General features: G+C 36.7%; 1 protein-coding gene across 1 annotated transcript in view; it reads left to right on the forward strand.

The window, feature by feature from the left end:
* Nucleotides 1–15,104, forward strand: part of LOC125240455 (glutamate receptor 1-like) — a 192,568-nt gene that overhangs the window by 162,500 nt on the left and 14,964 nt on the right. The window contains exons 5-7 of the mRNA XM_048148349.1: nucleotides 9,725–9,978; nucleotides 10,358–10,489; nucleotides 13,382–13,585. Of these exons, the coding sequence (XP_048004306.1) occupies nucleotides 9,725–9,978; nucleotides 10,358–10,489; nucleotides 13,382–13,585 (590 nt within the window). The remainder of the gene's footprint in view (nucleotides 1–9,724; nucleotides 9,979–10,357; nucleotides 10,490–13,381; nucleotides 13,586–15,104) is intronic.

The following is a 15,104-nucleotide window of genomic DNA, read 5'->3' on the forward strand; positions in this document are numbered from 1 at the left end:
ATAATACATAAATATAGGTGCCCCGGAGAATGTTTCAAGCAAGATACATTTGTTTAAGTTCTCCCGATTTGATGAAATCAAATATCTGTGTGGATATATATATACAAACTCTAACAACACTAAGTACATGTTGATAATACACATGCACCGAATAGTTACTTCGGTGAACATTTTCAAAGAAATGTAGGAAGATTGTTTCCTGGCTCCCGAGAGCATCAAAGTATATTTTCATACAAAACATTAGTCTGCCTCTCACCGACCGGCGCAAAGCTGTAATTTAATACCAGGTCCGACCTACGCCGCAGGGACTCTTATGGCACTTCAAATAATGCTGCCTTAACAGGGGCATTCTTTGTAAACAACTACAGCTGCTATATTGTGTGACACAAGACTTTTAATATTGTCTTCGGTTACCGCGATACTTATGAAATAAAACTATGGAAACGGATTAAATCGCGTATAATGAATTTAAAATTGATCTCGACGTTTGACCACGAACGCTGTAAAGAGTTCGAAACGTCGGGATGAATTTTAAAATCATTATACGTGATTTAATCCGTTTCCATAGTTTTATTTCATGACAAGACTTTTAGTTAACGTGTTCACACTATTATCTCTCGGGTTTTTCAAAGAACAAGATCAACTGCAGTATGCATTATATACACAACAGTGAAGTAGTAAATTGCATAAGTAGGATATAAGTTCTGTCTGGAAAAAAAAGATAAACAGAAGCACGGCATTGATTGATCTTCACCAACGAATATTGTGAACCCCACAGAACGAACGAATGAATTTTAGTTTCAACTTCGGCACAGTTAATTTAAGAAGCCAGTGTTTACGCTGATAGTTAATAATTAACTTACTAACTAAAATTAATACACTAACCAAATTATTTGGTTAGTGTATTAATTTTGTAACTTTGACAAAACAATAAAATGATTTTAAAACTAATTTAATGTGCTATTTTTAACCCCCGACGCAAAAACGAAGGGGTGTTATAAGTTTGACGTGTCTGTCTGTCTGTGTGTGTGTGTCTGTCTGTGGCATCGTAGCTCCCGAACGGATGAACCGGTTTAGATTTAGTTTTTTTTTGTCTGAAAGCTGAGTTAGTCGGGAGTGTTCTTAGCCGCGTTTCATGAAAATCGGTACACTGTGTCGCGGTCGGGGGTTTTTTCAAAATTTTAATTTTGTGGTTATATTAGATTGACATTTAAGAGTTGTACAGTTTCGCACTACTGATGTAGTGAAAACGTAAGTAATACTCGCTCTACCTAGTGAGGTAACTGAGGTAACTAGTAGTTCAAGTAAGAAGGGTACTCATATTATTTTCATGGCCGCTTTATAAAATTAACTTTATTATAATTCAGTAGCGCAGCGAATTACATGGAAGTTGCACATGGCTTCATGCCAGATCTCAAATATATAAGTAAGTACGTATCTATTCACCAAAGCAAAGCAAATCCACTAAGCCGTAGCAAAAACTTGAATGTTGTGACGTTGACATGCTTCGCTGTTTATTGCATTTTCGCAGCACCGGAAACGTCCCTATTCTATGAGGCAGGCGAAGAACTTTTAAAATTATATTACGCGGGATGAGAAATCGGACAACGTTTGTTTTTGTTTTATCTGTCTGTTATTGAGTAGTATTGGTAACCACTTCATCTGTGTAGGTACACAAGTTCTTACCTTCGTAATTATTTGTATTCTACATTTTTATTATCCTTTTTAGTACTTATATAATTGCGATACTTAATAACGTAATGAAGTAATTAGTTTCGAAGGCGTGTATTTTATTTGTATCTACGTATGGAATTTTATTGTTCAGTAAAACAATGTATATTTTTTTTTATTAAAATTAAAAGGCACCCATAGGTAACGTAGAAAGTCAGAAACTGGTTTGGCTCGTTTCTTTAGCAGACACAAACTGCGAGCAATTGACTCCTTTGACACCCGTGGGGGGTCTATTCATCGCGCACAATATAAGAAAAGACGTAATCATGTCTAGAGAAGAATCACGTCCAACGACCGACAACGCCGGAATTCCGCTGGACCCGACATTCCCTGCAGACTTCACAGTGGGCAATTTTCTTCACAAAAAAGAAGCGGCTTTCTTGCTTACGTATTTTCTCTAAAATTAGGATAACAAGCTGCAACAATTTACCGGATTCGACTAAAGATTACATCGTTAAGGTAAAGCCAAATGATATTTTTGAACTTTCCCTATTGTTAGATAAATATAGGTACTACCCGTACATCTGTTCTAAGTAATTCTCAAGTCTAGAAAGTTACACATACATAATTGACATAGTTGATACGAAAACTATTAGATACTTCGACGTAGGACATATTGTATTATGATACCCACACAATACAAATAAATCACAATGGGGAGGTATAAAATTAAAACACGAGCGAAGGGAGTGGTAAAATCGACACGAATTACGAAGTGCCACTTCTCATGTCTGTCGTAGGATGTTTTTCAATACATATGGGCCATAATAATGTCCCTCTGAAATTTCGACCTGACAAGAAATGTGATCCCAAAAGTCCGGGACCCTATGGTCCCGAGAACTGGACAGGACATACAAATAATAATAATTATAACACTACGGGAGTAAAATAATACAAAATACAATAATGTTGATATTGTTCTAAATATATCCATGAATGAATCATTGAACTCTCATATTTGTTTACGTTTTTGTATCAAACCTGTCTTTTTCACAATTGACTACAAACCTGAAGAATTTTTCAATTCGGTGATATGGGTTTTGTACCTTCTACATTATCATTATTGGTAGGAATCACAGAACTATATTTATATAGAAGAAACAAGTTCATCTATTTGTATAGGGGCCGAGCGTGTCAAATTTTGTACTGAAGTTGTATCTTGCCTGTAATTTTAAATATGTCTCAGGCTCTTGATTGTTCATAATTTTTGTGTTGTTGCAATTGAATATCACGTAACGAGGCATTTTTTATGTTTTGATTGACTTCAACTTACAAAAATTGACGCCCGAAAGCTGCAAGCTGCGATTAAAGACGGACAACTCAGTGGATTTCACTGAGTTCATTTGACACGCCAAGTAGATACGTTTGCTTGATCTATGGTATATATGACATCTGTGGTAGGAATTTTAAAAATATTGGTCTTCAGTGGTATTCCAGAACTGCAAGTATAAAAAACACCAAGAGATGAAAAACGCAACTTTTTTAAACTAATACCCACCTAAGAACGAAAAAGCAGCAGTGCAGTTTCATAAAATAAAATACACTGGTGCAATAAATAATATGTTTTTCCCCTCACTAGCTCGGAAACACGTGTTGTGTATACCAGCAGGTAAAAACACATTTTATCCACTAGTGGGTAAAGTAATTTGACCTTGAATAAAGTCAAATTAACTGCTTTAAAATTGACAAAAGTAGGTGAATCTAGTAATAAAGATGATTTACCACCTGTGGACCTACTGGAAGCAGTGATAAACGCATTTTTTGCGTTGTAGTTTCCTCGCTATAGTGAGGGGAAAAGTTTTGTGTTACACTCGGTTGCAAATGTATTTTACTTCTCGTGTGTTAAAAAACTCGCAAGTTCAGGATTCTATTCTCGAACCAACTATAGAATCGTTTCACTTGCTCGTTTTTCAATTCCACACTCGGCGTTAAAATACAACTTTGCCCCCTTGTATAACAAATAACTATAAAATTTATATAATCGTCGCTCAGTTTCAGTAGATAGTGATTTTCGTTTTTTATAATAGGTATATTTCTACAATATAACAGCGTTTGAAATCAACAAGTTGAATTTATATTTCTGTAACTTTTCTTAGATGAAGTTGGAACTTAGCGCTGATTCTTTAGAGTAAACAAGCTTCCGGGTCGTTACCGAGCAAGACTTTTAAAGATAAAGAAAAACTTTTCTATTCGAATTTGGCAGATGTTGCAAGAAGACATTTGAAAAGTTAGTACTCTGAATCGCGACGAACGCGACCGCCTAGACGATCCAACTCCAAACATCTTAAGACTTCGTAGTATGGAATGAACCTCTCCGACTGAGCTAGTAGTTAGTAGTGTGTGTGTATTATCTTAGTTAGCTTGTTAGTAACGTTCTTCGCGCACGTTCGAACTAGAGAAGATTCTTGGTATCTTAGTGAAAATGAAATTACATGATTTTTTTTGGAATTTGAACGAAACCTCAAAGAAGCTATAAATTTAAGCCAGGAGCCTGCTTTGTTGCAATTTTATTTTCTTACTATTTAGAAAAATACCATGATCAGGGAGGAAAAATACTTCATACAAAATGGTATTTTAACAATTACAGTTTAAAACAAGACATGATATGGTACTTACATTAAAAAATACGGAACCGTAAAAACATATTACCATAATTTTATTGATGCCTAGAGCTTAAAGGAAGATTTCTATTTTATACGCACACATATCAAATTCGAAATCTATTCACTAAAGTTTTTGACAGGCGCCGTAAAAAAATACCTTATTTCAAAAGGCGAAGCATTCATAAGGCGAAACGTAAAACAAAGGACCGATTCCGCTATTCATCATTTGTTCATTATGCAGCTCTCGATGTGGCACTTTTGTCATATTTAAGGGTAATATCCGCGAAAAGATTGAAGCGGTGACGAAGACGGGTGAGAAGAGGGTTGACACACGGGTAATGAAGGCTTTATCGTTGGATTTGTCGCGAGCGGACGTCTTCACCGTTCTATCAAACAACGAATATGCCATATTTTTCTAAATTTAGACCAGGGGACCGATTTTCGAATTTCGAACGCACGAATTCGCCGTTCGAAAGTCTGTGGAAAACGGCGAAATGCTATTTATGAAAAAGGGAAGGTTAGTCATTTTAAATCTAGTGGTAATGACTACTCGTTTTCGATTCTGTTAGTAGAATTAAATCGCCTGTAGTGAAGATATCATTCATCGAAATTCACGAAATTGAATGGTCGAGATACAAAAATTTGTATACTTAAAAATTGATTGACTATCACCGAGGTTTTCGGTTTGTATGTTTTAGAGTTAAAATAATATACTCATACTCATACTCATTTATTTATAATATTGTTACATACTAGCTTTTACCCACGGCTTCGCCCGCGTAATAAAAGTATTCTTATTGAAACGTTTACAAAAAATAAGATTTTCATTTGGATCCGTAGGTTTCTTTGTAGGTACATCTGTCCGCGATTATTTCGATTAAGGTAAAGCGGGGCAATTCTCGACTGGAGGGCCATTGTAACTGATCTATTTGCTGTATGGTCCGGTTTTGGCTGACTGTACCTTACACATATTAATATTGTTTTAAAAGAAATTCTTGCAATGATTGTAGAATTGTTACACAGCGACCACAGCGTAGGTGCGAATATGTATGTATTTTACCTATATAAATATTTATACTGGGGAAACTTCGACGCTATGGTCGGTAGGGTAAAAAGTACTTCCTTACAATATCGCTTACAATTTTTTCCATTTTGCTTATACTTATTGCAAACGTAAACATATAAAAGGCAAGCAAACAACGATCTTCTTACAGCACATTGAATGTAATAGTTTACGGATGCAGGATACTCGCCGATACCTACTTACTAATACCTTCCCACTGGGCCACCTGCATTTTACACTGCCTAAATATCGATTGCCGACCGATTATTCCGACCCCAATCCCTATTCTTATCTCCGTCCCTATCTCTATCTTTGTCCCCGTCCCCGTTCCGTCCCTGTCCCCGTCCCTCCCCTATCCCTATCCCCGTCCCCGTCCCCTATTTTTATCCCTATCCCTATCCCGATCCCGATCCCGATCCCTATCCCCACCCCTACCCCTACCCCTACCCCTACCCCTACCCCTATCCTTATCCCAATCCCAATCCCTATCCCTATCCCTATCCATTTCCCTATCCCTATCCCTATCCATATCCCTATCCCTATCCCTATCCCTATCCATATCCCTATCCCAATCCCAATCCCTATCCCTATCCCTATCCGTATCCCTATCCCAATCCCAATGCCTATCCCTAACCCTATCCCTATCCATATCCCTATCCCTATCCCAATTCCAATCCCTATCCCTATCCCTATCCCTAACCCTAACCCTATCCCTATCCCTATCCCTATCCCTATCCCAATCCCAATCTCAATCCCAATGCCTATGCCTATCCCTATCCATATCCATATCCCTATCCCTATCCCTATCCCTATCCCTATCCTAATCCCAATCCCAATCCCTATCCCTATCCCTAACCCTATCCCGTTCCTGTCCCTGTCCCTGTCCCTGACCCTGTCCCTGTCTCTGTCCCTGTCCCTGTCCCTGTCCCTGTCCCTGGCCCTGTCCCTGTCCTTGCCCCTGTCAAATTATCATGCTAGGAGGTGAACTTTGAAAAATCCTTTCTTAGTGCTCCTCTAAGGAACTTCCGTGTCAATTTGAAATCTCTTGAACCAGAAGTAAAGATAAAAACTAAAGCTATACTTATGGTTATTTTGGATATTTTAACCCCATTGCACAATAACAGGAGAGAAAATTTCTTTTCCACCTCATTAGATTTAAAAAACGTTGTATTTATCGTGATCAGCGACCCGATAAACCATAAAAACGATACCCATATTGATTTTTTGACTTTATCACCCCCTTTTCACCCTTTTAGGGGTTAAATTTTCAAAAAACCTGAAACACGTATTCAGTCATATGTCTTAAGGAATCTTCCTGTTAAGTTTCGAATAAAATAGTCAAACTAATCTTGTTTCCCCATACAAACTTTGAACCCCCATTTGACCTCCTTAGGAGGTGAATTTTGGAAAATCCTTTCTTAGTGCTCCTCTACACTATATAAGGAACCTACGTGCCAAATTTGAAATCTCTAGGACCAGCGGTTTCGGCAGTGTGTTGATATGTCAGTCAGTCAGTCAATATCTTTTTCTATATATTTTTTTGATATTTAAACCCCATTGCACCACAACAGGGGAGAAGGTATTTCACTTCCGCCTCGTTAGATTTTAAAAACGTTGTATTTATCGTGATCAGCGACCCGATAAACCATAAAAACGATACCCATATTGATTTTTTGACTTTATCACCCCCTTTTCACCCTTTTAGGGGTTAAATTTTCAAAAAACCCGAAACACGTATTCAGTCATATGTCTTAAGGAATCTTCCTGTGAAGTTTCGAATAAAATAGTCAAACTAATCTTGTTTCCCCATACAAACTTTGAACCCCCATTTGACCCCCTTAGGAGATGAATTTTGGAAAATCCTTTCTTAGTGCTCCTCTACACTATATAAGGAACCTACGTGCCAAATTTGAAATCTCTAGGACCAGCGGTTTCGGCTGTGCGTTGATATGTCAGTCAGTCAGTCAGCTTCTTCTTTTATATATTTAGAAGATTACACGTCACAACTGATTTAGGTACATAATTCTTATATGGTATATTAAAATTAAAATTATTATATTAGTATTCGTAGTTTGATATGTCGAAATATGGTAATACATTTTTAAATTACATTGAGTAAGTATGGCTTTATTCGACATACGGAACTGTGAGTTATCACATCATTTGAAAATTAATCATTGTATTGTGGTATTGTTCTATATTGGTATTATCAAGTCTTAATCGATCAACAGGTACCTACAACCAAAAAATAATGTAACATAAGGTAATCAACTTTGCTTCGTTATCCTATGCGGTAATTTTGATAGGTGATACCCATTCGGCAAGTTGGAACATATTCACGCACGCACGCATTAACAGGGAATCAACATGAAATGTCAGTTTAGACATAGGGTGGATTGGGGTAATTTAGAAGCACAGAAATGCTCGGATAATTTCGACAGAGGAATCTTGATATGACGGAAATAATGGTAATTTTTATGTGACTTTCGAAATTAGACGACCTTCGAAATTACCCCAATGCACCCAATCGAATAAAGCCCCTGACATTGTTTGATAATCAGACATCGTAACTTTTAAAGCAATTTCAGTGCAGCGTGGTACAATAAACATGCGTTTTCTAGGTAGACGGTCAATTAAGGCTCATTTTACTGTTAATATCCTCATTAACTTTTCCAGCTGCCTTTGGACATATAAATATAATATATTCCTTTAACGCGACAATGCTGCAATAAAATTGCTGGAAAAGGTACAATGTCTGTTGATAATATACCTAGATATATATAGGTATAGGTTTCCTGATATTTTCCTGGTATACATTAAACAATAATAAAAGTAACTTATTATCGGATGAGGAAAGCGGACGAGGGCTTGTTGATACAAAAGAATATGTTTGTTTTCCTGTATGACCATCACATTTCATAGACAAATAATTATTAAATAATTCACTAGCGCACCTCATATTTAATATACTTTAAAAATATCTTATTTCAGAAAGTAAATTTACAATTAAAACAAATGTAAAATACAGAGGTTACGAACTAGATATGACTACGTTGTGCCTGACAAAGCCAGCGTTGCGGATATCAGGGTTCATCAGTTATTTATGTTAATTACTTTCATGTATTTAGCATTTGAACAATGGATTTGTGAAGTTAATAACTGCGTGTAAGTCCTTAGTAAGTATTCTGTGTAATTTTTGTTGAATAAATTGATTTTTTTAGCTTTTTATGCAATTTGGTCCCGTCAGTTCACAACAACAATCCACAATTTATAAAAAATATATATTCTTTTGAACCGGTCCCATCTGTCTTTAGTGAAGCAATACTTAGGGCCAGTTGCATCAACCAAATTTGACAGACAATACAAACATTTCATCGTCACGCAGCTGACGTCTATGGAACTTCCCATACAATAATATTTAACAAACGCTTAAACAGTGACAGACGGTTTGATGCAACCGGCCCTTAGTAGTGTAGTGAAGCGTTATGTTCTTTTATAATATTCTAGCTTTTGCCCGCGGCTTCGCTCGCGTTAGAAAAAGACAAAAAGAAGCTTTAAAAGACAAAATGTCACTCTCCATCTCTTCAACTAGAACTTCACACTTCCCCTTAAAAATCACGTCAAATCGTCGCTCCATTTTGCCGTGAAAGACGGACAAACAAACAGACACACACTTTCCCATTTATAATATTAGTATGGATGTACCTACTAATGGAAAGCAATGAGTGGTGCTAAAAGTGCAACAACCTGGCAACCGCACTCTATCGTCCTCACGGTTCTAATTACTTATCATACGATGAATATAATTATAATGGAACAAATTATTTTCAATAATTAAAGTTTTTTTTGACACATCAATCGCTGATAGGATAAGCCACGTTTAGAGTCATCACGACGCTTAAGCAGTGAAGACAAAATAGGAAAATTTCTGTGCTAATCGTATTTGCATACAAAACTTTAAGTATACGTATACGTAAAACATATACAAAGAAGTAGAAAACCAACAAAACATTTATAAAAAAACTTCATCGATGACATAAACATTGATCCTATGCGACGTCAGGAATATTTTGCCGAAAATGATTATACAGAATGAGTAGGTAAATTAGCGTGACACCGCACACAAGGGAAATTGATTTTACGGCGTAGTGTAAATAATCGGTATTATCTGTTCAAATTATTTTATTTAAAGATTAAAATGTTGCAACATATTTTCCGGCTATCGTCAGTGTAAAACGTTTTGAATAATTATATACCCCGCCAACGTTACGATATGATAACGTAATCTTGCACTTGAAACAGCGTATAACGTTTATTTATGTTTCAGGTTTACTGCGTCTACAGCAACTGTACCAGAGTCTGCAGCCGGGAAACGCCACGTTCCGCATATCGAACGTCAAGAGAGTGAACAACGCCAGCGACGTGGTGGCATTCCTTGCTGCGCTCGAGCGGCTCGACCGCTGGAGTAACAAATATGTCGTCCTAGACTCCACCACGCAGCTCGCCAAAGAAGCCCTCATTCAACACGTGCGAGACGTACAGCTCGGCCGCCGGAATTACCATTACTTTTTAAGCGGATTAGTACGTAATCTCACTTCGTACTTCCTACCTCGTAAAAATAATAGCGGAGTTCAAAATGGAGGCAGCTAGCGCTATGTCTATTTCGCCATTGCAATAACGCTTATCTGGACTCTCTATTCCATTTTCCATTAACGCTGTAACTAGTTTCCCATGACTTTTGTGCAGTCATGTAGGTAAGTACAATGAACTGCAGGAGTACGTGGATATTTTATGAAAGAATTTCATTTCTTAAAGTGTATCTCTTATACATTACATAACACATTACAGCACGTTATTAATGGCCTTAATTAAATCTTACACAGCTGGAAAAGAACACACATACTAGTAGTTAAATTAGCTGAATTTAACAATGAAATTTAATTACATACATTTTTTGCAGGTGATGGATGACCGCTGGGAAAAGGAAGTCGCTGAATTTGGCGCTATAAATATTACTGGATTTAGAGTCCTGGATTTTTCTAGGAAAATGGTTCGTGATTTCATCGATGAATGGAAACGGACTTCAATATCGGTATGAAACAATAATGATTTGAACATAGCTATAAAAGTATGTACCTATGCCTAAAATCAAAGTCAAATAATAACATAACAGTTTGTTAAGTTACGATAATAATTTCGTTTGTTTACTAAGTAGCTTACTGATACCAAAGATAATAATGCTACTTGTGGAGAATGTCTTATTTTACGGCTTTCGATTAATTTTCTCAGGATCAGTTTTTAAGTCGCGTTATTAAGTGCAAGATGTTGGTATGTATAGTTGTATACTCAGGTATAATTATATTACAAGACAAATTCATAACCAAGTTCATAATCCTGGAGTTGGGAAAAAGTTTTAATATTTTAATTTAATTATGAATTTTACCATGCTTATGCTTACCTCTAGTTTGTACCTCTGTTTTTCAACCAAAAACACTATAATATTATTTTCAGTACAGATGGTGTTTTTTTTACGCACTAGTGCGAGAAGTGGTTCATTATATGCCAGGTCGAAACTTCGGAGGGCCATCTGTACTGAAAAATGTCGTACGATACACGTGCGAAAAGGAAATTCGTAACTCGTGTCGATTTAAACTCGAATTCGAACTTCCTTTTTTTACGCACTAGTATCGTAATGTACTATTTCAGTACAGATGATGTTTTTTTTTACGCACTAGTGCGCGAAGTGGTTCATTATATGTCAGGTCGAAACTTCGGAGGTCCATCTGTACTGAAAAACGTCGTACGATACACGCGCAAAAAGGAAATTTATAACTCGTGTCGATTTAAAACACTCCCTTCGGTGTTTTAATTTATTGCCACTCGTTTCGAACTTCCTTTTTTACGCACTTGTATCGTAATGTACTTACCTACATTCACTCCGATTTTCGAACATACCGGACGCAATATAGTACATTACTACAGAGGCCGGGACAAATGGACCGGATAGGTCTGAGGCGGGCAACCCCATTTCCCGCCGAGGTATGTATAGTGCTTTTCTCAAACATGGTATGAAATAAATAAAGTCTACTGAAAATAGTAACTTTGGATGGCTGTATCTCCTAAACGGTGCGTCGTAGCGCAAAAATAATCGAATTTTCGTTCCCCTTTAACACCCCGTATACGCCTATAAAAATACAAAACATTAAAAAAAAAATTAAAAAAAAAACGAAAAAAATTTTTTTTGTATGAAAACGCACCCAAAATCAAATATTGTCTAGGGCCCGTACCAGTTGCAGTCGGCACGTCTATAAAGCCCCTTATAGTTTTTTTTTTAATTGGCTAAATACCTGGATGTTATGTCACAATTATCTGTGTTTGGAAATTAAAAAAGAAGACTTTGCCGGCCTTGGCCTGCAAGGTTTGTATGAAATTCCATTATCTATCAATCGTCCTAGCCGCACCTGCAACGTCATACTTCGCTGCCAATTATAAGGCACATAACATCAATATTTCATACCATGTTTGAGAAAAGGTTATTTTCGCGGCAAATACTTTAATTTTGATCAAGAAATAAGAAATCAGCAAGGAATGGTGGTTTAACTAAATATACAAGTTCATTCCTACTTGTAATATTTTTGACATAATTTCACCTAACGCCGTGGCTTGCGTGGGCGACGGTCGCGAATTGGTCGCGCGACAGCGATGCGACGCATACGAAATCAAACCTTATCGATATGGAAGTATGAGACGCGACGGTGTAAGAAACAATTTTGTTGAGGTAAAAGGAGTCGTAGCTTGTACTGAGGATAGATATAATATTTATAATATCTCAGTTGTCTTAAAAGCTTACGTAACGCTTTTTTAAAAACACTTTTTTTTAATCAAGTTCGGATAGTCGTCCAGGGGTAGTCGACAAGTAGGTTTGTTCTTTTGTACAAGTACTACTTTTTAGTAGTTCTCGGTTTTTTTTTTCAATATGTATGCATTTCCTTACTTTTGTCATATATGCGAAGTATCTATTAAATATGTTTGGCACTGTCATAAACTGCAAAAATAAATTAATATTTCGGCTGAACATTCCTACAAAATACCATTGAAAAAAATTTAAATACACAAATAATTATTTCACTCACTTTGAAATAATGACTGTTATGTATAAGGCTTAGGTAAATGGTATGAGAACGAGACTAAATACTAATATTATCCGTAACCGATCTATCAAAGGTTTAAAATTACATTTATAATACCCTCAGGGTTTTCAGCAACAATGTGAGTAAGGTATTACGATACACAGCTATATTGGCCACAGCGTGACATCGTTGGCCATCAATTTGTGATTATCTGATAATATTGAATGGAGAAACTTTTTGTTCTCTTTCACAAATATTGTTTTACTGAACAGGCAAAACAAGTTACTTATTGAACTTCTTGATGAAATTTCGATTGGAGAACGTTACAGGCTACTTAATTAATTGTTTTTTTTTTATTTAAGCAGGGATTTAATGTTTTAGACGCATAAAACTATTAAATTATTTGTTTCGCGCAGTTACGTGTGCGAGCAGTACTACAAATTTAATGTACTTATAGTTAAAAGGACAAAAAAATAAAATGTATGCTTCGTAAATAGTATGAATGAACCCGTTTTACTTCGGCAGTGAAAGTTGCTGGCTTAAATAGATGTTTGCCTCTTTGCGATGTTTTACAATCCGATTCGACCCAGAAATCGATTCATGATTGGTTAAAATATCGCATTACTTGCTCGTCATTCAAATTAAGCACTAAATTGGTTTTATAATGCATTGTAATCTGAATTTATACGTATAATAAAAGTATACGTATTGCGTAGGTAATCTACATGCATTCATTTTGTTCTGACAACATTTAGCTCGACGTCAACATTTGCATTTATAAATGAGATGCGAGATTGATGTGTCGAGGTACGAGTATTGTAGGACGGAAATTGAGGAATGTTCTGTTAACACAGGCTCAGGCGGCGCTGACGTACGATGCAGTACAAGTGTTGGTGGATGCCATCTTGCGACTCCTCCGCAAAAAGCCCGACATATTCAAGACCCAGATCCGACGCAACGCTAACGTAAATGCAAGTCGCATGTTGGACTGCAACCCTAAAGGAGACAAGATTATGCCATATGAACACGGAGACAAAATATCTAGAATGATCAAAAAGGTGCGTATTTTAATTTAACAATACATTTATAAATATGTGTTCACGTCAGCGAATGTTTGTTATATTCTAATAAGTCCAACATCTGGCTTTAGTACATCAACAATCAAAGTTTGGATTGTTATTACATAAATACCTGACCAAAAAATTTGACGCTAAATATCGTCTTTGAATAAATGTGTATATTTACACTCAAAATTCCATAGAATAGTAGTTCATCCAGCCACCAAGTGGATGCCGACAAACACGCGGGGACTTAGGCGAAGATGGCGGGATGACCTAGACACCTTTATGAGAGACTGGCCTGAAAAAGCACACCAAAGGGAGTTGTGGAAATTAAGGGGCGAGGCATTGGCCCAGACACTATAACAGGCTAATAAAAAAAAGTAGTTCCGGAATTGAAATGTAATTTATGAATATAGCATTATTATCACATTACACGTAACATGTGAGGTGTAAGCGGGTAACTTACGTAGCAGCGGTTTAATTATTGCACGGACCATTTGAGGCCACTTTTGATCCCTGATGTTAGTCACGCAAGCGATAGGGTACTGTTTACAAAAAACACACCTTTTGAATAAATGGAAGTTGAAAGTTGACAAACTTTCATCGCAGGGTGGAGCAAAAAAAAACCTTTCAATGACGTGTAGGAACTTTTAGGAGTTTACATTCTTCAGGTGGCGCATTGGTGGCGATTTTTGGTCGGCGAAAGCAGATTCGGTATCGATAGGTTTAGGGAGACCCCTACCAAGTAAGGAAAGGTCCATTTCCGAATGGGCGATGTAAATAAATTATTTTCGCTTCTACGTTCCTAAAAAATAAGTTTAGATTGGGATAAGAAGATTAGGCACGGTTTGTATTATTAATACATTTATTTTTAAATTAAAGGAAAAATGGAAAAATTCACACCTCCGGCAGGACTCGAACCTGCGACCTTTGGCCTTGCCGGGGTCATCGCGCCACCCTCAGGCTGTTGAGAATTGAGGGAAGGCATGGATAAATTCGCACACATCCAGCAGGCCTCCGTGGCACAGTTGGAAGCGAGATGGCCCCGGCAAGGCCAAAGGTCGCAGGTTCGAGTCCTGCCGGAGGTGTGAATTTTTCCATTTTTCCTTTAATTTAAAAATATGTAATATCGCTCGCAGACGATGATAAAAAAAAACAAATTTATTAATACATTATTAAAAAAATAGTACCTGATTGTTTTATGTAGGCCCACAAAATAAAATTCCCTACATGTAGGTACCTATGTTTTTTCATGTTAAGTAGCAATCAAATATACTTCCAGTGACAGTTGTTTATATTATAATTATTAACCTTATATCTATTATATTATTAAGTAAGACGCGCGCCGCACCGCAACTGAAAACGCTCCTTATAAAAGGCGAGCGTTTTGTGACGTTACTGAGGTTATAAGAGCGTTGCACCAAAATGTATGTAGAAGAATGATGAAAAACTATTCCGTAAAAAATATATAGATTATTCCCCTTTAACACTCTTTAAGCACCAGGTACCATTTTGA

Source organism: Leguminivora glycinivorella, chromosome Z (assembly GCF_023078275.1).
Source record: "Leguminivora glycinivorella isolate SPB_JAAS2020 chromosome Z, LegGlyc_1.1, whole genome shotgun sequence".
Lineage (NCBI taxonomy): Eukaryota > Metazoa > Arthropoda > Insecta > Lepidoptera > Tortricidae > Leguminivora > Leguminivora glycinivorella.